At 27.8% G+C, this 26,760-nt stretch overlaps 1 protein-coding gene across 2 annotated transcripts in view; it reads right to left on the bottom strand.

The window, feature by feature from the left end:
• Positions 1-26,760, bottom strand: part of LOC129960876 (DNA (cytosine-5)-methyltransferase 3A-like) — a 64,163-nt gene that overhangs the window by 3,454 nt on the left and 33,949 nt on the right. For both annotated transcript variants that reach the window (XM_056074584.1, XM_056074585.1), the window contains exons 6-17: positions 24,155-24,259; positions 20,729-20,785; positions 18,238-18,371; positions 16,299-16,363; positions 13,472-13,526; positions 13,186-13,387; positions 10,350-10,495; positions 10,174-10,264; positions 8,843-8,994; positions 3,367-3,452; positions 2,636-2,671; positions 931-1,006 (exon numbers count right to left, since the gene is read on the bottom strand). In XM_056074584.1, coding sequence (XP_055930559.1) covers positions 931-1,006; positions 2,636-2,671; positions 3,367-3,452; positions 8,843-8,994; positions 10,174-10,264; positions 10,350-10,495; positions 13,186-13,387; positions 13,472-13,526; positions 16,299-16,363; positions 18,238-18,371; positions 20,729-20,785; positions 24,155-24,259 — 1,205 coding nt within the window. The remainder of the gene's footprint in view (positions 1-930; positions 1,007-2,635; positions 2,672-3,366; positions 3,453-8,842; positions 8,995-10,173; positions 10,265-10,349; positions 10,496-13,185; positions 13,388-13,471; positions 13,527-16,298; positions 16,364-18,237; positions 18,372-20,728; positions 20,786-24,154; positions 24,260-26,760) is intronic.

Genomic DNA, 26,760 nt, shown 5'->3' with positions numbered 1-26,760 from the left:
TTTCATCCATATAGGAAAAAAAAAATAACCTATGCAACACACTAAATAATATGCTGTACTTTTATAGTAAAATACAGTATTACCATCTTTTACACTTTTCAAGGAACCAAAGGAATAGAAATATAAAGTGGGTAAAAGTGCAAACCGAGAGTAACCACTCACATTAATTTACCCTTAATATGACAGAACCAACTAAAAGTTTTATAAACGATGGAAAAACGGTGAAGTTTAGAATGCAAAATTGGGATAATACTGTATATTATGAATATCTTTCAATTACATGAATGAATAAAATGAATTTTGTAAGAATCTGTTCAGTTTGTATTTTTTAAACAAATATGCAATTAATGAGAATTATTTTATATCACACAGACATTATTTTATTCCTGATAATTATTGTCGTTGAAATAATTTTGCACATTCAATTTTTAAAAGTTACAGTTTAACTGACTAAAGAAACCATTTAATTTGAGATATTTTTTTCCTGAAAAATGAAAAGCTTGTTCAGTCAATAATTTATTCTTTCATATTTGAATTTTAAAGTCAAGGGATATTTTAGAGGGAATACTTTTTAAACCATTTATAACACTGAATTACATTTCATATTAAACTTTCTGTCTAATTTTTTAAATTAGTGCTTTTTATTATTTGAATAAAAATTTAACCCTATGAGCACAGACTCACCCAGTTCAACAACAACCTGACTTAGGAGTTTTTGGAAGCATAGCCGAAATCTAGGGATTAAAAGCTGATTCTCAACTGCATACGCATATGGAAGGGGCGATTCCATTCTGCTTTCACGCACAAATAGTTACTCCGTGTTTTGAGTCACTAGAATTCTTGCAATAGCAAGGCTCATGGAGTTAATAGGGTATGTAGCCATTTTATAAAGAAACTCAACATAATTGAACATTAAATATTATACATTACCACAGCTTTTCTTCCTAAATCTTTTAAAAGGCAATGATTTAAAAGTTTTTCTTCTTGATATCCCAAATCAGGTGTCCTAAAGAAATAATTTTTCATTGCTTTAAACAAAAGAATAAATCACCAAAATTTATTTGTCTTTATATTGCAACTTGCTTTATATATTGTATTATAATACTATTCTGCATAAATTATCTAAACAGAAAAACAAAATAAATCCTAAAAAGTTATTTCAGCTTTTGATGCAGATATTGCACATAAAATTTAGGTTAAAAGTTTTAAGATTGTAAACTAATAATTATATTGCAATTCCGATACTTTAAAATACAACAAGGATTATTTTCTAAACATGATAAAATATTAAAAGAGAACTTCAAAGATCATTTATGAAGTTAGAGCATCATACTTTAAAATTATTAACTGAAATGGAATGGACTGCATCCAAGGTATTTATTTATTAGCATGATACAAAAGTTGATAATACATCAAGGTTATTTCTACTGATAATTATTATGAAATATTACAACTTGGATTATACTAACGACAGCACAAGGGGAGTGCAAACTTTGAACTTGAACTATGAATTAATTGATTGATCATTTAAAAAGCAGAGTGTTTAATCATGATCCAGATTCAATGGCATATTTTTTTAAATTCTATACTCTTATAATTATAGAATAACTTTTTTTATGATTTTTAATTTCGTATTTAAAAGGCAATGTTGTAATGATTCATATGAGTATATGAAAACAAATTTTTTCATCTTCAAATAAAATATTTACACCAATATTTTAATAATCATTAAGAGCTAAAGGTGGGGTTTGAAATATAATTTTACTCAATTTCAATTTATCAAATAGATGATGCTTTATAATATTAAATTATAGTTATTTGGCAAATAATGCAGACATATGGTTGTACTTTTATAAGAAAATTTGAAGTGAAGCTTAGATGATTACTTTAGTTGAATATATATATATATATATATATATATATATATATATATATATATATATATACAGTATTGTTTACATGTTAGTACTATATTAAATTAAATATAGCTATTTTAGGAAAAGATGCAATATTAAATGCAATTGTATGCATTATGCAAAATAATTAGATGCAATATGTAAAAAGCGTAATTGTAATTTGCCATTATATATCAGACCCATAATTTGACATGTTAAAGACAGTTTTTATGCCTAACTTTGAAGATTTCCTTAATATTAGATTTAAAATATGCACTTTAGCTGAAGATACATTTACAAAATTAAAAAACAGTTCCCACTCTATGTAGATACAAATCTAAGAATTACACTTTTTATTAATTTATAGACCTACCGATTTTGAAAAGGAGAAAAAAATTTCTAAATTTTATTCTTTGAATGACATCAAACTATATATAAGAAGAATGAATTTAATTATCAAAAATTTCAAGTTCAGACATTCAAACTCACGAGTTAAAACCTTTTTCATAGTAAACGTACAATTTGGTTTAATTCGATTTATGTCCTGTTTTGAAGTTATACAATCTATTTTGAGATAGATATTGTAAATTTGAACAAAGGTTAGATAGAAGGTAAGAATAATATTCTGCAATCCAAACTTTTATATCACAACAAAAAGAGAATGCTACTCACGTTTAGGATTAAATATGCCCTAGACTCATGAACGCAATTGATCAAATTATTTATAAAAGCATACTTACACATCATTGTGCAATGAAGAACAATATTTATTGAACCTATGAAATAATAAATTCTTATTAAAATATAATATTCAGAAACAGAATGGAAAAGATATTAAAAAAGTACCTATATCAAATTATCACAAAATGGTGATTTCCTCATTTACCAAATTATATATACCAAAAAGATTATGAAGCTATTCAGTATAGCAATCCTCTAATATCATATAAAGCAAAAACAAATTCTGTAAATGCACCTGAAACTGTATAACAAAATAATTTGGCTCTAAAATTATCTCCTTTACTTGTAATACTTTTTAACATCTCCATGTCACATAATATTTTTACAACTACACAGAAAACTAGTAACATCCAAAAGTTATTTAAAATCTAAAATATTATGTGATTTTTAAAGCTATATTTTTAGGGAAGAAAATAATGCTTAATATAAAATTTCAGAAATGAAATTAAATTATTTATAATTTTTATTTTCTTTCTTTAGATAAAGTATTTTATAGGGTTCTCAAAATCTAATTATTTCTGAGAGACTGAATATATTTTACCTACAAATCATAAATACTACAGATAAGAACTAGTGAAAAATTAAAAATTTTATTCCCATATATTAATGTAAATGACAAATTTCTCATGTAAATTAGAGGTTTAAATGAGAAGATGAAGTTAAAGAAAAATACAATTTTAAATCACTTCAGAATAAAATTCATTTAGTCCTATGTTACATGTTTACTCACATATGCATTCCTGGTATGTTTCCCCAAAAGTACCTTGGTCGAATTTGAGGCGAAACCCATTTAGCATCAATTAAAGATGGATCATTCTAGAAATAAATGTTAATATAAAAATTTACCCTAAAAGTATAAAACTAACGAGCAGCACTTAAATATCAACACAACAAATTAAAATAAACATACGCCTTTTAGAGAGACAAAAGCAGATTGTTTCATTATGAAACAAAAACATTAAAATAATTACTTAGTCATCAATTCACCAATAATTTCAATTTATCTTTTTTAATAGTACCAGAGATGAGATATTTAATACAAAGGACGATTTTATTAGTATTCAGCAAACACTGAGTAACAGGGATTTATTGTTTTTCATGTTTATCATTGCACAGTTACTTAAATTATGTTTACGAATAGGTAAATAATTCTTGGTGATGTATGTTGATATTCACGCTCTTAAAACGATTTTACGTTTAAAATAATTCAAAATATTCACATTTAAGAAAACAAATTTCTCAAAGGAGGATTATTTTTTAAAACTTGAGTTCCTACATGACGAAAAAAATACTGAAGCATCCCTGAAAAATCATTTTCATTTCAGTTGTAATGATTATCTAGATTTCATTCTTCTTAGGTGCTAGTAAAATCTTGCACCTAATAAATTTTTATTCTCTCACAACAGATTTGTAAATCTACATAAATTAGCGTAAGCATAAGGAAAATTAATTGGAAAATTATAATTTTAATTAATTTACATTTCAATTTTAGAAAGATAAAAGTACAGGTAATAAAAGCAGGGGCGGTTTTTCGCAGAGGCGGTCGCTTCGTGACTCAATACCTGGGGGGGGGGCTCAAAATCTATATCGCGTTGCTGAATTAAAGGCAGTTTTTTTTTTTTTAAACGAAAGGATGATAAAAAGGAAGAAGCCGAATGAAAATGAATAGATTCAAGCGAATGTAGGAAGAAATAAACATGAACAGAAACGCAAAATAAAAGAACATAAAAAAATAAATCATTTGAAAAGTAGTGGTAGTCAAAAACTTTTCGAGATACCAATATATCAAAACCACTTGTTCTAAATAAATTGCAATATGATTAGCAATATCACATGATTCGAATATTATTATTAATCAAGTAAGATATTTCGTACCGAGATTACGATTCAAATGCTTTTTTTATGGATCAAATCGCCAACTTATTTTGACTTGCAAAGATGTTATATTCTAATGCATTCTAATTCAAATCAATTTTCGTTCAAATTTCAGAATATTTTCTTAGGTTTTATTTATTTTCAAATTTATTTATAGATCAGTGAAATCCAATTTGCTTTCATTCGCTAACTGACTCAAAAATCAACAATTCTCAGCTATCATAAAATAAAGAGGAAAAAAAAAGAATTGTCAATGTCAAGAGATAGAAATTCAGTTTGAGTCGGATTTCAAGGTAGTTTTCGCTTTTTGGCGAGAAATATTATAACAATTTTGATTGCCGGAAGTAATAGGATTCTACTCTTTTCCACAAGGTCATTAAAAACAACGACTATGGTTTCGGAATAAATCAGCGAAATATTTATTCCTAAATCATGTATTTGATATACATTAACTCTTTCTCTGTCTAACAAATTAAATTGCAGTGAGTCTTAAAATGATTATTTTTTCAAAAATTATTAGTTTAGTAACCAGAATAAAATAGATTGCTAATAAGACCTTAAATTAGTATGAAATGTTATGCTAATGTGAAAGCTTTGTTAGCCTACCTAAAATTTCCAAATATCAAAATATTTGCCATTTGTAATACTTATAAATATATATTCTAAATTTTCCGGTGTTAAAACTATAGTCAAAATAACATGTTGATTGTAGTTTTTCCCTGGTAACTAACTATAAGGATAATCAGTTTTAAATGGTTTATTTTTAATCCTTTTGAATCCATAACTGTAGATCTTTTCATAACAATGTACGCAGATTAATCAAATTTTAAAGTAATAATTTCAGTACTTCTATATTGCTGCCATTATGGATCGTACTAAAAATGTGAAGAATTTTTTTTCTTCTAAATTTTGTTTTATGATTTAGTTTTATGTCTTTAAAAGTGGCCGATATAAAGGTAAAAAATATATTTCTTTTCTACTTCTGATGGAAAAATTCGTGATGTAATGAAAAGTGACAAAACTTGAACCCGTATATTTATATTACAAGAAATTCTAGATAATTATGGATGAAGACAAACGAAAAAATGTTTCGAAGACGGTAGTACGGAAAATGCTGCACTTAGATGAAAGGAAAAACTAAGTATCATAACAAAATTAAGTTCGAAGTGTATAAGTAAGGTATGCTCTGCTCACAACTTTCGCCGTGTTTTGAAGTGTATAGTAAAGTTAATTCGATATTTGATTTTTTGTTTAATTTTCCAAAAAGAACCAGTGTCGAAATTCAAGAAGCTGCTCAAAAATTTAAAGAACATTATTCATATAATATTGAATTTGAATTCGGTAATGAAATAGGACATTTTACATTCTTCATGTCGCAACGCCTCGAAACAAACGAAAAAGAGAAAAACAGTATCTGCAATGAATCCTCATGAACTAATGTATGATCATGTGTTATAATCAACTTTCTCGAAAGTAATGACTGAGTTGAAAAGTTACTGTTGCTTAAATAGCCACAAATACAAGCAGTGAGTGAAGTTTCATGAAACTAAAGCTGTTGAAAAATCGTTCGAGATTGTCAATAATTCACGAACGCCTGATCTCTCTGGCTATTATGGCTACATTTATTAACAATGTTGATTTTTTTCAATAAATAAAAAATTGTTGACGGACAAACGATTAAAACAGATAAAAGCTTTCAGATATAATTTTACAATTTTTCTTTAGAATAACAAAAATCTTGTAAAATACCTTAAGGTGTGGAATAGCTCATGAGAGCTAGAGCCACATATTTGGTTTCACATTTACTTTTTTTTTTTTAAATTCCAAAACCGGATGTACAAAATTATTCTCTTCGTTTACAAAAAATTGGCGAATGCTTCATCAAACATCAGAATGTATACATTAAAATCACTCAGACATTAAATAAAACATCGCTATAATGAAACAAAACTAAATAAAATTAATTAAGCACTTTTGTTGTCTCACATAATAATTTGTTGACAATCTTGCTGTGATCATTTCTCAGAACAAATTTGAAATCTCCTGGTAGAAATTATATTAATAACTCCACACCAGAAGCCATTTCGATGCGGCATCTAAGCATTGTAAATATGCAACGAATGACGTAAAAGTATTATTTCTATTTGCTGAGTCTCTTGAAAATTCTTTGGGAGTTGTGCTTAGGGATTGCAATATCGGAACAAAAGTTCAATATTCACCTGTATTTGGTATTTTTTAGATCTTAATACAGGTAGTACAAATTTTAGAAAAAAGAAAAGAAAAGAAACCACAGGTGTTTCTTTGCTATATTTGCCAGTTTTATTAGACAGTGTAAATATCAAAAAAATAATTTGTAACTTATAAATTATAACAGTATATGAAGAATCACAAAAAAAGTAAACGAACATCTTATTTATTTAAATCACAAAAAAGTGTAAATATCATTATTCAGTCTGTGGTACTATTACAAATTTTTGAACTGTGATCTTAAAAAACATAATGCATCAATTGTACTGTCATTAAGCCTGGAGCGTAATTTTGTGCAAAAATTACCAGCTATCAAAAAGCTCTTTTGGCATCTACTCTAGTTGGTGGTACTGTTAGCAATGCGCGATATACTTTTTCCAAGTATTTACCTCTAAATCCTTCATCTTCAAATAAATCGATTTCTCGTCGGATGGTTTTGGATATAGCTGATTTCTGTATTGCATTTTGGTTTATTGAAATTTCTTTTTATCTATCGCTAATTATAATTTTTGTTCAAGAGATAATTCCTTTTCACTATCGATATTAGTGTCATCATAATCTTCGATAACTGTACCGAATTCTTCTGAATGGGGATAGGTTTGTGGGTAAAAAATTTTAAGAAAATTTACTATAAACCTGATCAGATTTGAATTGGTTAGTCTCTTTTCTTCTTCTTCATTTTCATTTTTTAAATCATTATAATTATGTAATTGTAATATAATATAAAAATAAATAAATTGTAAATATAATTATGCAAATTTTATCGGAAGTAAAGCTGATACAGTTCTGGATATTAAATCGAATTCAGTATCTGAAAAATTAATTTGCAGGTTTATGTCGGTTATTGCTTTTTGGATTAGATTTCTCAGTTTCAAAAATCGTTCCATCATTAGTAGTAAACTGCTTCAACGTATTTTAGAATCTAATATTAACATATATTCTGTTTTATCTTCAGTTAGAATATATTTTTGTAATATGGCATTTTTTGTAAGGGAACGTTTAAATATCTTAACAATTTTTTGAACTTCATAAATTACTTATTATAAAGAAAATTTTACATAATATCATTAAATATTGTGACCAAGAAGCAAACGGGGAATTAAAATATTCCTGAAAAAATTTAATAACATATAAAAAAGAAACATTTTAATATAAAACAGATCATTATTATTTTATAAAAAAGTAATTAACAATTTTAAGAACAGAAAATTCATTTATTCTTCATAATTTAATGTTTATATACCTTAAATTAAATAAAAATTGCTCTGAAATATTTTACTGTGCATTAGTACCTTTTTCCTTCTGTATTACTAATTATCTGTAATGTTTACGTCTCATAAAACCGCTAGTCTTCATGGTTAAATGTAAACATCTCACTCCTATTTTGTCGAATTAAACCCATTCTAACGCATGCGCAAAAGCGCGGAGGGTTTCACAAGCCGTTGTCATACAGTATTTTATCACTTCTCTTGATTTTACGATGAAACTATATTCACAGTCTAAATAATTTCGCCCGTTAGGGAGATATAAAAACAAAAATGTATACTTATTTTGCTATGTTGGCGATCCCTGAACATATAATGGAGACAATTTAAAAAATTTCTAGAAAATACCAAAAAATGGTATTTAAACTTGTGAACACCGGTATTTCAAAATTGTACAAATGGCTCAAAATACCGGTATTCGGTGTCATGGTATACCGGTATTGCAATCCCTAGTTGTGCTGGTAATCTTACTCTCCCTTCCTTTCAAACCACACATGAATAAAGGATTGGTAATAATAGACAACATTCCCATACAGCATCTTTTCTTCAATGGCGGTATTACCAAGGCAAAATAAAATTATAAACTGGCTTTCTCTTCTCTCTCTCTCTCTCTAAAACAAGAGCAATGGATTTATATTTCGCCTATTTTTCAAAAATTCAAAGTCGAGTACTCTTTTAGGTCCCTCTGAGCAATAAATAAAATTCCAAGATATTCAAGGGCAGCAGGATATCTGTTATAGTATCTTGTACCAGTATAGCATGAGCTATAGATGTAAGCAATTTCAAGATTAACAAATAAAAAAAATAAAAACTACTAACCATCAAGAAAGTTGATATAATACTTTTGGTCTGTAGGCTCATAGCAGCAACATTCTCATACAAGAAAAATACATGCCTTTGTTTATTTAACCTTTGAACAGTTTTCAAAATATGGAAATAATCAAAAAAGAGTTTTCCAGTTCCAGTGTTATCTAAGAGATATAAAAAAAAATAATAATACATTCAAAATTTATCAACAAATAGTTTGAAAAAAGTGAATCTGTGGATATTATTTTCTAAAATAAATGTTTCAATTTTTGCATGGAAATACGAGAGTTTAAAAAGCCTTACTTGGTGAAATCAAAAAACGTTTGCAAAAATAAAATTATTACCAATATAATATTTATTAAATGCATTCAACATAACTTTTTTTTTCTAAGTTGATACACTTGCCAGATAAATAACATTTCAATAATTTTTGTTCTCAGGTTTCTAATTGCATTAAAGATTTAAGCACGCCAAAAATTAAAAAAAAAATAGTCATCAGGAAAATCATTCAGGAAACCCTGAAAAATTGCATAGAAAAAAATCTTTCTGGGTCAATACAACCAATACAGATATAGCCTATGAACTGCTCTTGAAGTGGATAATGTTCTAAATAATGTTTATTAGAATGACATCTTTCATTGAATCATTAAAGATTTTTCATTACTTTGCATTATCTTAGAAGGTCACATAAGTATAATCCATTTTTATAGTATATATAAATTATCAGAATTACATATTATTCCTTGACTTTTCTTGGTAGGAAAATTTCTAGCAATTAAATAAAATGATTTCTAAATTTTAATGGAATCAATACTAAATTGAATTTATGATATGCAGATGCCAAAAAAATTATCGTGCAGTTAAAACTTGCAAATATAGCATATTATATATATATATATATTCATGAAAATCGTACTCAGATATGTCCCTTAATTTTCAACATTCGTCGCTCTAATAAACCATCTTTTACCTCGATTTTTTTTTAAAATTTGAAAGTGAAATTATAGAAAATATATTATGAGTAACAAATTGTCAGAATTCAGCACACTTATAATGGACAAAAGAGGGGTATAGCAAATTCTATTAATTTATGCGAAATATACAATTCCATATATATATGATGCAAATAACAGCATACAGTGATATATAATAATGGGTTAAAGAGGAGGTATTCATTCCCGGATGCTAACTTTAATAAGGTAAGGGAGGTAACGGAAAATATTTTTACATTTAAAGCAGTAATTGTAAAGAGAAGGACAGTAAAAAAACACTAATTGTAAATGTTATTTATCCTTGCTATGCCACCATATAGTAACTACATGTTATTAATCACAGATAAATACCATATATTCCTTTTCTGAAAGGATTCACCAAAGACAAGTCATTGCAAGGAGAGCCACCAATAACCAAGTCAATTGGGCCCAGTGATTCAAGCTAGAATAAAGAGAATTCTAAAGTAAATCATTTAAAAAAAGAATATCCTTAACATATATAGTTTCATATAAAAATTTTAACATACTTTTTCTTCAGTAAGTTGAGTAACATCACCAATATAAGTAATGGAATTCATGTGATTGAGTTTTGACACATTCATTGCATCCTCATCAATTTCACTGGCATAGTATACTTCAACTTCAAAGCCAAGACTATCCAAAACGAGTTTGCCTATACATTAGAGAATGTTTTATTTAATATAAATAATAATAATACATTTTCATTAAATATTTCATTTATTGCAATAACACTTATGTTTATTTTAATTAATATGTGCATTTAATTTCTTATATTTTGTAAAAATACCTGAAGACAGATTTATATTCAATTAATTATATTTCATGAATTCATTATGATCTTAAAAATTTGAAAATAATTATAATAAAATAGAGTTGTAGAACTGTTTCAGTTCAGTATATTGAATTACAACTGTTGCAGTTCAATGCATTGAATTACAGATTTCAAACTTAAGACTAGAAAAAGTTCCAAATGCATGTGGTTATCTTTATGAATTCTATTCTAAAGTGCACATAATCAGTTCATCAATAACTAATTGTCTTTCATTTTTCTAGATACATACATGTACTCTAGTACCTCTATAAGCTAATTGAATAAAAAAACCCGAAAATTTTAGCTATAGAGAGATTGAGAAAAATTTAGTTTTAATTTATCCGTTCACCATTTCCATTAACCATGGCTCATGAAAGTATTTTAAAAGAGTTCAGTTATATACAATTTTTTTTAACTCATAGAAGGTTGAAATGGAATCGCCCGCATTTACTCCTCGCTATAGATGGTAGAAAATCCGCAGATGTCACAAATGGACTGACGCAGTTGTAACTAGAAATCATCGGGTGCTATTCCACACTAGACGGTAAAAAATGCCAGCGGGGACAATATAATGGAATTTATTGCTGTCTTACTGAATGCCCACTAAGCAAGGGAAAATATGCTCCTTTTAAATGCAGAGTTTTTATTTCTATTACACACAGTCTATCCATGTAGCCTCTCGTAGGACACAAATTCTTCTCAAATAGACTGTTTTCGCCAGATGTAGCAATTTCTCTTCTGAACGTAGCCAAGGTATCTTAACACTAAACTTATGGATCTTTTCCTTATTAATTTGACAATAGATTTTGTATTAACACTGCGAACAGGTTGAAAGACTACTTTCGCATAGAGAAACTGTGTTCCATAGAAGAAACACATGTGTCTTTCTTAGACAGAGCAAAAATAGTAACAATAGAATGGAATCAATTTTTGAGGGATGCGCAAGTTTTTGTTAGAAATTAAACATAATATCATACGTCAGTACACCTTCGTAAAAATTTCTTAGTATATATTAAAAAATGTTTAAGGTAAAATTTATCAATGCATTTTTTTTTCAAAGTTTTCAATTAGACCAATAAAAATGAAACAGATATAACTCCTTTCACTGATATTGATTTTCATGGCTATTTAGTCAAACCATTCATATTTTAACGAATGCTTTAGAAAATTTCAAATTTTGAAACGTTTAGTAAATGGGTAACTAACTATATGTCTTTCAAAAGCAACGTTTAAAATTTTGAATTACAACCATGTTTTAAAAATGAAGTTATATCACTGATAAGAGCTTTGTTAATATGGTTTCTTATCCAGTGGTGTAACTAGGGCAAGTGGGGCACATACCCAGGAAGCAGTTGCGGAGAGGCACAAAATTAAGGAATTAATTCATTGTATTAAAATTAAGTTTCTATTAAACACTTATTCCCAAGATTGTTAAAAATTAAATATGAAAAGAAATAGCTTTGTTGTTCAATTCTCGTGAAAGCAAAGAACAACATAACTAAAAATTGCGTAAATCTCAAAATCTTTCAATAAGAGTATCATATGCATCTTGAAAAGTCATTTTATCAAATATCTGGTAGTAAAACAGGTTTTCGGAAACAACATTCCTGAAAATCGAATCATGAATATCAGAAAGTATATTCATTATTTAATCGAGACGTATATCTGAAGATAAAATAATGAATGAAAAATACTCATTTAAAACTTAATTTTTCAGCCTTACTTATTCGGAAAGACATTAGAAGACGAAGAAAAACCGCGGCAACGGACAAGATTTGAATTAGGCTGAAGTTAATTTTTATTTTCATTCATTGAAACGTCCATTAATCAGAAATGAAGCTCAACAGTGTTCTGAACAACTGATCTTATGGAATTTGGATTAATGCTTTTGAATGCCAAAAGTCGGAAATAATTTTCATTAAAAATAAAGGACCTATCACAGAAATTATAAGTAACAAAAATATATACTATGATTTAAGATGTAGATGTAATCAAACATAAATCGTGTATAATGATATTTTATACTCTTAATTTAAACCAAATTAATTTCTAAAACTTTATCTTAATTTAACCCATAGTAAAATATTCTCTTATTTTCTGATCTCATTCCACGTACGAAGCTGTGTAAAAGTTACAGCGCAATCAATCTATGTCAAGTTGCCCTTCTCAAAGGTCACTACATATATTAAATTGGCGCGTGGCTGGAAATCCTATGTTATATAAAACTAGTGATCATTAGTTTCGTCCCTTTTCTGACTTCAGCTTTTGTGTCACATTGCGCATTCTTGTAAATAAATCATGCCTCTCTCCCGGGAGAGAATAAAACGAAATTAAAAATACAAAATCTCTTCACTGTCTTCAAACCTGCCGTCTGCTGCAAACAAAATAATTTTACTAATGTTACATATTATATATATATATCTTCTTATAAAGTCAGTAAAAATAAATATATATTATTTATCAAGATATTTTCATACTGTGAGTAAAAGTTATAGGTAAGAGAAAATTTATATGCATGAAATTCTTTTTACCAGTGCCGATGCCATCAAAAAGTGATAACACTCTTATAGGTGATTTTGGAACAAAATTTTGCACAGGCAATTCTTGCACATGTATTTTGGATGGCTGAAAGAAATCCATTATTCTATCTTCCCAATCACTTTTTATTTGTAGCAATCCACAACCATTATTACAAGAACAGAAGAAACAATACCATGGATCAGTTTCCACAATCTAACCAAATTTAAAAAGTATGTTAGTCAATAGTTTATAATTTGTGTACAGTTCATTAAAAAAAACATGGAAACTGTGATTTACCTTCTTTTTCTCATCTGGACCAAGTAATAGTGTGATACAGTGAATGCAAAAAGATCTAAAAGAAAATATTTACACAATAATGTTAATATCTATGGAATCTTTAACACAAAAATGCTTTATTTCAGATTTAAGTTCAAATGATAGAGCATGATTCTGTGGCGAGATTCAGAAAGTGTTTAGTAATCATTTTATTTATTTAGCATTTTCGTTACTTTGTAGCAGAATGCCAATTACGACTCTCAGGCGTTAATTAAGAAAAAAAAAATTGCTTTTAATTTTTTTATGTTCTAACTGAAATCACTGAAAAATTCAAAATCACTGAATCAGAAATCTTTGTTTTAAGGTGGGACAACAGCAATTGTAATTTAATGCAATTGCAATTTTTATCCAGGGTAGCCGTCACTTCTGCTCTTTCAATTTCCCTGATTTTTCCCGCTCCTCTGAAATTCCCAGACTTTTTTTGGATGCATCTAATATCTTCAAAATGACGTTATTTTATTTTATTTATTTCATGCTTAGTGTGATCTTAATTGTATGTTATAAATTATTTTACTAGTTTAACTAAATTCAGTGTAAAATAAAATTTAATGCTAAGAAAAAACAAAAACAAAAAAAATCATAATTTTCACTTATTAAATTTCAGAAAAACTCCAATTATGCAAAACACTTCCCTTTTTTGCAAATATATTAACCAATACTAGAGATGCATGCCCACCTAGATCAAGTTTTAACCAATCAGTCATATCTCAGAACTGTTTTTCTGATTTACTCATGATAGATGTAGTACAAAAACAATATAAATTGACAGAGTGCTTAAGAATGAAACGATTTGTTTACTTCCAGTGGGTTCTCCTCTATCCATACTGTTTCCTAACACACAAATCAGAACAACGTCAGCTTTTAACCCACCAACTAGTGTAAAAAATTACCTGCATACTGGCTGCATGCTACACCCATAACAAGCAGAAAAAAAATTGGTCCTTATCATCACATTTTACTTTATTGCAGAAAAAAATTGTTTGAGGTATGAATTGAAAAAAAAAAATAGCATGAATGAATTTTGTAAATTTCAGGGACAACCGGTTTCATACACATCAAAATGTATAAGAAAAATTCAGCCCTTACCTTTAAAAAAAATTAAGAAAATTACAAGAGAAATGTGAGCCTATAATGTACCAAACAAACTAATTTTTAATGTTTAATACTATTTTTAAATTATAGAGCACTTTATTGAAAGAATAGAGAATTTTAAACTATCACATTTAAAAAAAATTCTAAAAAATAAATAATAGCAATAACGCACATTTCATGTCGTCCATATGAAGAATTTAGTAAAACAACTTTATTCATAATGCTTAAAAATAAGCACACAAAAAAGTATTAGCAATAATGTCTGGTAATTCAAAATTCAACAAAAATTTATTATTGTAAAATACTCATTTAATTACAATAAATTGTTTCAGAATTATAATAAGGGTCAATATTTTACATCCAGTTTAAAATAATTTTGAATATTAATACTCAAAATTCATACTTTTATAATATACTGATGTAATCGACTTGAAGTTCGAAGAAAGAAAAGGGGGGAAAAACTATATATATTCTTTTAAATAGACACACTGAAGTTTAAAATCATAATAATAATTGTCTTTTCCTATAGGAAGCAATATATATATAATAAATTAGATATGGTGATTAATTTTTCTTTTCCATTGTAGCTCAAATATTAATTTAACCAATTTTACTGCATTTAAATTGTTTTGGCTTAGCTAAACTAGCTTCACTTGCTACTCGATCGAAAAACAATGAATTAACGAATTATAATACCATCAAATTAGCATTATAATACCATAAATAATACAAGAAAACGGGTTAAAGGAATAAATATTTTAGATAAATATATAAAATTTAAAATTAAGGTAAATAATAAACTTGCTAATAGATAAAAAAGAGTCAGCACAATTTGAATCAAAATCCATAATAATCTAGATGCACGAAAGCGCTCTTCAGAATAATACAAACTTTTCAAAAAGCAGTGGCGATTCTACATAATCGAAATTTCGCTCCCTCAGAAGACTATCAGTAAATGATTCGATTTTCCTTAGTTGCCAACAATGTTTTATTCTAAGTAAGAAAAAAATACCAGCGTTTTGCCATTTCCAATAAAAATTAACCGATTTATAAAAAATTTCCAGTTTTAGAATAAACTTCAATGACTTTTCTCCGATTTTTTCCGATCTCCTGGAATTCCCTGATGATTCCCGGTTGACTGGCCACCCTGTATTCCTTTGAGCTTATCTAGGCCTTTGTTTAAATACTTGGTCTTTAATAACTGTTACTTAAAATACTACATTTCAATTTTTAAGATTTCTTTGGCTAGACAAAATCATCCTAACGTTTCTCAAGCTAATATGACTAACTTATTACTTAATTAAAAACTAATACAATTAGATTTCATACAAAGTCTTACAGTAGAATTGCAAGTAAATGCATGCTAATTAGTTATGGTTACATAGTTAAGGCTATAATCAGTAAAATAAAGCACTCCATTTAATTCTGTAAACTTTCTTTCCACAAAAGTATGGTAATTTTTTTTTTTTTTTTTAATGAGCAACTCAATGCAATGAACTATTGTATTTTTGAATACATTACTTGAATGAGAATTTTTTTTTTAAATGATGAAATTTCTTAATGTAATTCTGCTAAATTTTAGTTCAGATTACTGGATAAACTATGTTTAGAATAATAAGGTACTGGCTTATTCCACGATATCATATATCATTAAATAACATTGTAGGCAATTTGGAAATAGGAATTAAAATCTTACCGATGACAATTCTTATTATCACAAAGAATCAGCGAACCTGGCTTTGCACATATAATGCAGCACACCTAAAGCAGAAAAGTTATTTTAGGATAAAGTAAAAAAACTATGTTACAAAAAAAGTTTTCATTGTATATTAGCTAATATTATGCCTTTATTACCCTATTAAGACAAAATGCCCACCAGTATTGCTATGATATCTTTACAGCATTGTATGGCATTCAGAATATCGAACAATATTATAGAGATATTGTGCAATATCTTATACTAATGGGGCACTTGCGCATGCTATAACTTGCCAAAAAATATTCTAACACTAAAAATATATACAAAAAAAAAACTTAAAAAATTAATTGTGGATGACATGTCTATGCAAAATGCAGTGTTGCAATAATAGTAATGTTTCAGTTTAAATGCCTCTTACTCCCTTGCAAAAATACGATGTATTTCTTCCAGAATACTTTTCAAATCGTGTGATTTGCTGCAGTAACACTGATGAAAAGCAATGATATTGTCTTCAAAAAAGTTGGTGATTGTGGTACCACGGCTTTTATGCCTAAAAGTGTCTAGGACTCGATCATTTATGTGCGGACAGTAAATGCTCGCAATGTCACAGGTGAAATAAAGAAGTTGCTAATAGAGGGGAAAAAGAATTCTTCTGGAAGAAAATCACTTCCTCGATATTTTTTGCCCTGACGGAGAGAACAAATAATTTCCAACAGAGAGGACAGGATCCTCCTCCCGCCCCCTTCCAACTTGACTGTCAAAACAGTTAAATGGTTAAGAGCCAACTAGACAATAAACAAAATTTATATTATATATATATATATATATACACACACACACACACACACACAACAAATTAAATTTTGTTTGTTATACTAAATGTACGTATCTCTTTATAATTTCTATTAATTAGAAAATGGTTAAAGTTTAATAAAATGCTTCCATAATGTTTTTTTTAGTCGTTTTGATCTGTAAGCACCATTAAACAAAAATTCATTTTGATTGGCCATTTCCATAGTAACACCCTCTTTAGTCATTGATGAGAGCATAAAGAAATGCCTTTCAGTTTCTTTTTTCATTAACACATGCAGTGATGAGTAAGAGTTTTTATCCTAAAATCAGAAATTTTTTTATGCATTTTGGAGACGCATTCATGAACGAAAAAAAAAAAAAAATGTCTCTGCACTTCCCAAATTCCAGAAATTTATATGCTGTAGATTTTATTTCACATTTCCTTTGTTTTTAATAAATAAAGGGAAAAAAATTAATAAAAATATTTGAAATTGAAACAAGATATAAGCAGTTTTATTCAACTTCTGCCCTAGGGATATTAGTTTTATTAAGAATTAAAGCATTTAAAGGTTGAAAAATTTCTATATATATATAAATCTTAACCAAACATCACATTCTATAAGTTGGGGCAATTATTACAACTGTAATAAATTTATTTTGATTTCACTTATTTGAAGGCAATGAGACTTTTAAACTATGCATAATAAAGAAAATGATATCTATTTCATAGTTTCATAATAGTATGTGGTTATACGATAGAGAACCAACTATTATTTCACAGATTTTGAATTCACAACTGCAAACTGAAACTCTCTATGCGAAAGGAAATTAAGATCAGAATACTTAAATGGAAAAATTTTGAAAATGTAGCATTAGAATTTTTCCTTTCATGCTTTATAAAAAACAGCAAATTCATACATATATTGAAGATGATTCTCGCTTGCAGAACATTGTCCAGTTGTAATTAAAATATTTTAAAGGATGGTAATATTATATTGCTGCATGTAATATCATCATTCCTTAAAAAAATTCTAAGGCCCTTAATGCAAAATAAATGCCTTTTCTTTTCTTAATTCAATATCTAAAATTTTTTATTATATTGTTTTAACTATAAAATTTTCGTATCATTAGGGTTCATACATACACTTTTTCCATCGTTTCCATAGACATACATATTTTCTTGTAGCCTTACTTTACATTCAAAACATAGACTTCCCTCAAAAAGAGGATGGTCTGCAACTAACTCTATTTCACTTTTATAACAAGCAATACATATATCTGAAAGAAAAAAATAGCTTACAATTTTAAATGAAAGGAACATATGGATCTAAATTTGAAATTCTTAACCTGCCTATCATACGTATAAGATATCTTAAATAAAAATTTGATCCTACTTCTTATCAATTTTTGCAATATGGAATTTTTATCTTGAAATCATAATCATAATTCCAGGAAGAGGTTAAGGATTTGATGGAATATGGGAGCAACAAAAATTCGCCGCTATGGTACCAGAAGAGATATTTACACTCATATAGAGTTCTCATTTATATAATAGCAATAAAACAGATAAGTACAACACTTAGAAATTTTCAATTTTCGTTGTTGTATTAGAGCTAATTACAAATAAGGGCCTGTAAGCGTTTAATGTTTTTGATTGAATTAACATTCATGTTTGAAATTTAATACTTGTTACTGTCAATAAATTTATTTCTGCCAGAACTGAAATAAATTTTCAAAAGTGAAAGATGATTTGAAATTTGGCAATAAATGTGCTCATTTAATTACCGAGTCTCTAATATATCCTGACTCAAAAACAGCTGAGCCACCAAGTTTTAGCGGCTTCATATATCGTATTTGATATCATCAAAATGGCGGCTGGAGAGGAAACTTAAAATGTCAAAGCTTCTTTAAATATTTATTTATTTAACACTTTTTTTTTTTACACATATGGGATTGTCAATATCTACTTTATGGTTATGAAACTTAATAAGCTGCATTAATCAGTTATTATTAAATGCGGCAAAAAATGTGGTACTAAATATAAGAAAATTAACTTTTTGTTATACTGTTATATTCGATACAAATACACAGTTATTTAAGGGAGTGGAAACAAATTTTCGAAATATTGTAACATTAATACTCTACCTGATTATTAACTTTGTTAGATATTTTGGTAAGCTAAACTGCGAATTGCAGCAATCTAGTTTGTTTATATAGACTATTTAGCAAACCAGGTAAAGAGTTTGTTCAATTTGGGTGGTATTTTGCCAATATTCGTTGTGTTTGGCTATCTTACTCTTTTTGACATCTGTGCCTGATTCACTTCGCCACTCGCCAATAAGTTTTGTGAGCTTCTTGAGATTGCAGCGGTCCAATATTTTAAGTAATTTTTGTTAATAAATGTTTTGTTCAGATTTCTGAATTCCAGTGTGTCTTTATTCTGATCAGAAATATTACTAAAATTTATCAGGTTATGGGTCCAGAAACGATTACATAGCATAATTATCTTACTTAAGTGAACTTTGAATCGAACTAGGGGATAAGCCATTTTATTTTGATTGACTTTATTCGTGCTGTGAAGCATTTCAAACTGAAAGTAGAAAAATGGCACCAATGGATTTCAAGTTTACGATTGAAAAGTTGGAATTGGCAATTCATCAAGAAACACTTCATGCTGCTGTTGAAATGCTCTGAATGACACAAATGGAATGCATACAAAGCAAATGATGAGATTAAATAAAGTTTTGTGTATCAAATATGTCTTCTTTTCAACTGTTGGTCAAAATATGGATTTTTCATTTTTATAATAGATTCTTTTCCCCTCGTCCAAACAACGTATATACCGAGCTACAACCAAATGCATCAACCAGAATGGTTTTTGCATCAGTCTAAGTCACTTGAATTATAACCATCCTGTATCATCAAATAAATTTCTTTAAAAATATTTAAATTAAATTTTCTATAAAATTAAAGTACAAAATTCATGAGACATTTCACTTGCACACAATTAAGAACTAGGCAAAAATACTACTAATTCTTCACTTAAAACTTAGAATAATAAATCAAAACAAATCTTAAATATCAGTTTGGAAACATTGGTCCTTATTAAAGCTTGATTAGGTGAACTGTAGCTTATTTTTAATGCATATGCATTTTGAGCATAGTGTTTTGCAGCCATTTGATAACAGTTCTTCAAATCTTTTTGATATATCCGAAGTACTGATTTCCAAGAAGAAGGTAGCCATCATTAGATTTTGGTCAATCCCCATATCAAAATCTTTTCTAGACAATGCTTGGAGACCGTTTTATCGTATTTTATATGCTGCAATAGAACATTTTCAGTCGGTTTTATGCTTAATGCTTCTATCTTTTCCACTGACATTGTGATGTTACACCATACAGAAGTAAAGACAATATTCTAAGCTTCAAATTCAGGTTAATAATTTTACCTGAAATCAGTAAGAATTTAAATAGCTGAATAAACGAAACTATTCATGAAGTTTTACCTTTCAATATGCTTTTACTAGTTTTACCTCAATGGCTTTATAAAAAATATCTTAAAAAATTAAAGAGCAAGAAGCATGGAAATATTATTCAAAACAAAACAAATAAAAAAGCCTCAAAGAGATAAATACCTTGAATTTTCAATAATCCTTCTCGAATATTTTTCAATGGGATGCTTGAATTAAAAACTAAAAAAGAAACGAATAAAAAGTAAAAATAAGATTTGCACTTGTTTATGACTGCTACTTTAAGAAAAATGCAAACTGTTAATGCAACTGTGTTCTGTTCTGTGTTAAATGTTTGTAAAATAATTTACAATACGAATTGCGAAAGGCACATAAAAATCATATCAGAGTATATCATTTATTTTAATGAAAGATGTACTTTTCATTATAAAAAGAAACTTCCAATGGCTTTGACTTCTATGAATAATTAAAAGCTTTATTTTTTGTCATCAAACTGAAGTTAAAACAACAAAATTACAACACCAGAAATCTAATACACAAAAGGGAAAAAATTACATTTTACAAACACAAAATTTAATTCAAAAATATTTGTTGAAACAACTGCTTTGATAATAATAAACATGTTTTTTCTTACAATATCTGGTGCGTCAGAACTTTAACTTTATTCATAGAGGGAAAAATGAAATTTATTAAGTAATAGAGATAATTATGCAATAAAAACTTTAGAGTTTCTAATTTCTTAATAAATTAATATACTGACATTCAATTTTTGTTTAAGAAAATAACATTTTATATTTCTCTCTGTTTTTTCTCTAACGTTTTATATTTCTATATTCGTTTTATATTTCTCTTAAAGTCTCTGAATTAATCAAACTTAGGTAAAAAGCTTTGTTTAGTTTAGTTAGTTGTATTAAAGTCCCATTTTAAAGCAACGCTAGGACTATTTTGGGACGGACATAGTAATTTTGAATCACGGGCAGATGACGAGGACGACACTTGAGCTGGCACCCCTTTTCTAAGCTTCCGCGCCACGCCAGCAGGAGGGCATTTGGTGCCAACTTATTTAATGTACACCAGACCCGATTACACAGCGGTTCTTCGATGGGATTGGGTCACGAATATGGAATCCACTGATTTCGAAGCCGCGACCTTGCCATAAGATCACAGCTACCGATACAATACTAGCTGTGGATCAAAGAAACCGGATGGTATAGTCTTGGTTTTTGCAATAAAGGGTTTAGGCTCGAAACCCAATTCCACCAAAGAATTGACATGTAAGCATGTTTGGTGCATGTTAAATCCATCCTCTCACTGATGTGGAGTAAGGGATGATGGAGAAAGGAGGTGGAGGTTCAGGTCATCTGACTATGTTCACAATTATGAGATCCATCCTAAAACAGTCTTTGTGTTGCTTCCGATCGGGACACAAATGCATCTAAATAAACACAGCTTGGAAATAAAAAAAATGCATTTAAAAGTATGACAAATAACTCAATACAATTCAAATATAATTTCTTAAAATATTTCCATTTTCCAGAATCTTTGAGAGAATTTAAAATCTTTAAGACTTCCATTAACAACGAATTAAACACAGGTTTTTCAGATTTGATTCCTAATTTGGGGAAAACATTATGAAACTAAAAGATAGAAGTATATTTCTTGACAAGTTTTACATTTTTAATAATGGTTAAAAAATATAATGTATATATATTTTATAAGATCTTCATATAATTCAATCCCATACCAATTACTGCATGGAAAAAAAAGCGCAAAGAGGAATGAAAAGTTAACTTAGAAAGGTAAATGGCTTAAAATTTTTGAAAACTACCTGGAGTACACAAATACTTTTTAGCATAATTTATATAACTGTAAAAAATGTAAACATCTTCATTTCTTTTATGATTTTAATTTATAATGCACTTTGGAAAAAATGCATGGGTAACCATCTCCTTCTTAAGAGAACGTGAATAAAATAATTTTTTTAATTGTATGATACTTTAAACTAAAATATATCAATCCAATTTTCCACTAAATATCTACCTAATCATACGTAGTGTATCTAATTTTCTGATTTTTAAAGAAGCAAAAGCCTTGTTGCTAAACATATAGATATTTTAAGAAATATTACAGATTTAAAAGTTACTTCTTACAGATTAAAAATCTACTTTCTAAATAACAACTACATTGTAATCGAGTAATCTAACATTTCCAGAACACCAAAAAGACCTCAAAGAAACCGGGTTACCATGCATCGGCTAAAAATAACTCGGAATATATACTAATATAGTTTTTCAAAAATGCAATGCTCTTGAAAGCAGAATGAAACAAACAAACAAATATTTATTAAAATATTGTGGAGGATTGAGATGCACGAGGATAGAACCTGGGACCTTGTGGTTCGCAGCCCAGTAACATGACCACAATACAAAAGCAATTGCTCGGGTAGCGTAGCTGTTAACTGGCTTATAAGCTATTCACTACAGTATCAATGTAGGGCAATGCTTTTTTTCATGAGATACGAATCTTATCTGGATTTTAGTTGTGATTGCATAGTTTCCAACTGAATACCCACTGAATAATCTGTTCTGCAATGGTGTCTTGAATAGGAGATTACCACACAATTCTTTTAATCAAAACCATAAAATATAATTTCAAATAGTTAATGTAACATATGCATTTTTACCTTTAAATGCCTCTAATATTGCTCTTTGGATAAAAAATTGCTTCAGTTTGTTTTTTTGAGAACACATTACATTAATAAAGATTTTGATTTCTAAATTTAAAAAAGAAATTCACTATGAAAAAAAATTGACCATTAAAACAATTTAGGAACTTCTGGTCCACCCTCTGCGTAGATATATTCTAAACACAAAATTGTTATCTAAAGTACTGTAGAATTAGAAAATTTGTAACTACAGAGAATAACAGAAATAAACAAACATATTATATTTTGAATTTCTAACTAACTAACATAGAATGTGCAAAATTTTAAAAAATATTTTGAACTAAAAATAATTAAGCAATTTCTTTTTTAGAAATTCAAAGACAGAATTTTTATTTCATAGTCAGATCTTCTCCGTTTGCAAAATTTGATTAATTATATCCCAATGACAATACTCAAAGCGCCTTGGTAATTAGTCAGATTAGTTTGAAGATTAGATGTAATTCCCCGACAAAATATGAATAAGGTTCTCATTCGTTCAATACCAAGAAGAATAAGCTCAACCATTTAATTTTAGAGCATTAATTTTGGACAAGGTTTAATTATGCCATATTAAAGATATTTTTCAATGTTCTGCAATTTTTTGCAAAAAAAAAAAAAAAAAAAAAAGCAGTGATTCTTTATTCGATATTTTTCCTTGCTAAAATGATAATGCAATTTATTTAAACATTTTCTATTAAGAAATTCTTTCAAATCTTATAAAAAATCCGAACATCGTTGAAGGAATGATTCTAAATATCACTCCAAAACACAATGTCCTTTAATTTTATTAGAAACCGATTTTAAGTTCTTAGAATGATGGAAGGTAAACGTTCATCAAAAACTTCCAGAAATTTATATTTCCAGAGACAGCTTTTCATTGCACTTACTTTTTTCTGCAGAATCAGATTCTCTATCCGCATCATCCCCTTCAAATGCTTTAGAACTAGGATTTTGCAGGTATTCAAGATGTTTCAGAACAAAAGGTGGCATATCTAAAATGAATTCGGTAATATAGGTTCTAAATTCCCCATAAAAGTATTTTAATAATGAGAAAATACATTCCATGCCATTAATAAAAGACTACATAAAACAAAAGTGTTTAAAGTAGCAAATGAAAATACATTAGAATACTCTTAAGGATGCAAAATAAATAAATAAATAAAAATGCCTGTTAGATATTCACATACAAATCATCATAATCATTACACTAATTTGTTAGATATAGTTTAAGAATTTTGATACAAAATATCAGTTATGAAGTATTTCTTCAAAGAAATTTACATTTGAGAAAAAAGCAAACAAATGAATGAAATAAAAATAAACAAATGAAACATTTTCAAATTTGCTTTTGATAAATACTTTTAAAAGTAGATTTTAATGATTTTTTTATGTAGCATCAAGTAGTGCAATCTGAAAAACGCTTCCAAATGTTATATCTGTACTAACATAAAGAGTTACAAAAATAAACTAGCCATATATTTAAATGCTCAAATTATTCTGTTGTGATGTAAAATCTGTAAAAGCAATGATAATTTTTTAAATTGTCACAACATATAGAAGTCACAAATTGCCCTATGAATGCTTGGAGGTTGTCCATTACTGTCAATCATGATAAGATAACAAGGACATAAGCTGACATGACAAATCTCCAAATTTTCAAATCATTCTCATTGTGAGGGAAAGTTAAGATACTGAGTGATATGATATGCTCTAGGTCTATGTATACAAGAGATATTTTATTGAATTGGACCTACAATCTATGATCCTGTAATTTAGAGACCATTATAATACCACCATGTCCTAAACAAATAGTTGGACTCAATGTGAATAGAAATTTTGTAAAATAGTTTTCAAAATGTAATGAGCAGAAGTTGAACACTCACACAATAGATCACCCAATATTTTTAAAAATAAGTATTAAGTCAGAAGCATTTACTCATCCAAACTGACATGAACTGGTTTAGCAGAATTAATCTAATTAATTAATTTAAGTTTTTTTTAAGAAAATCAATTGTAAGTATACACATACTAAGACAATTATCTATTAAAAGAATATAAGATCAGAGTATAGTTTGTTTTCCTATATTAGTTTCATATTATGCTTACTTATTCATATTTAACAGAATATATAATTAAAAAGATAAATAATTTATAAAATTAAATTGATAAGTAATTAATTTCCACCAACATAATTTAGATGTTACTGCATTTAATAGATATAAAATTGAGTTAAAAATATTTTTAACTAGCAATATTATTAGTTTGAAAATTTCTGCAGAAATATTAAAATCTAAAAATTAATAAAAATATTAATAAAAATAAATTCAATAATAATAATAAATTCAACCAATAATTATCCAGAATATATTAATGAAATCTTTAGAGTCAAGATGATTCTCTCTAATGTTTATTTCCAAATAATATTAAAATACTTATGAAAAATCGGAAATAAGAATACTTAACAGTAGCTTTTACAACATAATGTTGTTCTATGTAATTTCACTTGGGTTGTGATCCACCATCCAAGATTGAATGAAAAAAAAATAATTTTAAATATAATATGTGCTTAACATTATAACTGATGCTTCATAAAAATCAATTGAATGATCTATTCAAAATTTAACAGCTGTATAAGAGATTACCGGAAATCTTCTCATAAGAACGTTTTGATTCTGCAAAACATAGTTATTAATGAATTGGTTATTTTTCTCTCTCACTTTTTAAGTTCATGAAATCCAATAAATAAAATTTGTAATATAAAACCCAAAATTTGTATTTTTTGGTGTAATATACTGAAGTCTTCATTTTACAGCCTACTTCCATAGAAATATCCAAATAATACAGATTATGAGACATTTCAGTTGCTTTATTTAGAGATTCTGGAAAACTACGTATTTTTTCTTAATTAAAAGAAAGATTATTCTGAAATAGAATATGCACATTCCAAGAATTTATTTATTTATTTATTTTGTAGAAAATTATTCAAAATAAAAGTTATAAAAGATTTGCTTACTAAAATAAAAATAAATAATTCCATTAATTCCTTTGAAAAATTTGTTTTCAATTAGGATAATCTCTGAAGGCAGCACTCTGACATGATCAAGAAGTTGCCGAATGAGTAAGCATTTTCTTGATCATCTTGGAGGTATAACAAAGTTGGCATGGTTAGTCACGTGAGCACATGATCACATTTCTGATGATGGAATATACCTCCTAAGATTAAAGGTGCATGGGTCGGGGATATAATGTTTGGAACTGACCACAGTATTTGTTTTATCAATGAAGTGACCAGTCGATTCAGAACTTGAATAAACAGAGTGGGGGCGATCATTTACAATTTTTAATTAGAATATATAAGGACTGCAGAAGAAATAGTGGCCATGCCACTGTATTTTGTCATGCATCATAGGAGCAGATAAAAAAAATGTCATGAAGGCATGCTAGCAATGACAGACGATTTTTACTCAGTAGTATTGTAAGTTGGTTTGAAGTG

The sequence above is a fragment of the Argiope bruennichi genome, chromosome X2 (assembly GCF_947563725.1).
Source record: "Argiope bruennichi chromosome X2, qqArgBrue1.1, whole genome shotgun sequence".
NCBI classification, from domain to species: domain Eukaryota; kingdom Metazoa; phylum Arthropoda; class Arachnida; order Araneae; family Araneidae; genus Argiope; species Argiope bruennichi.
This window is presented reverse-complemented; position numbering and strand designations above follow the sequence as displayed.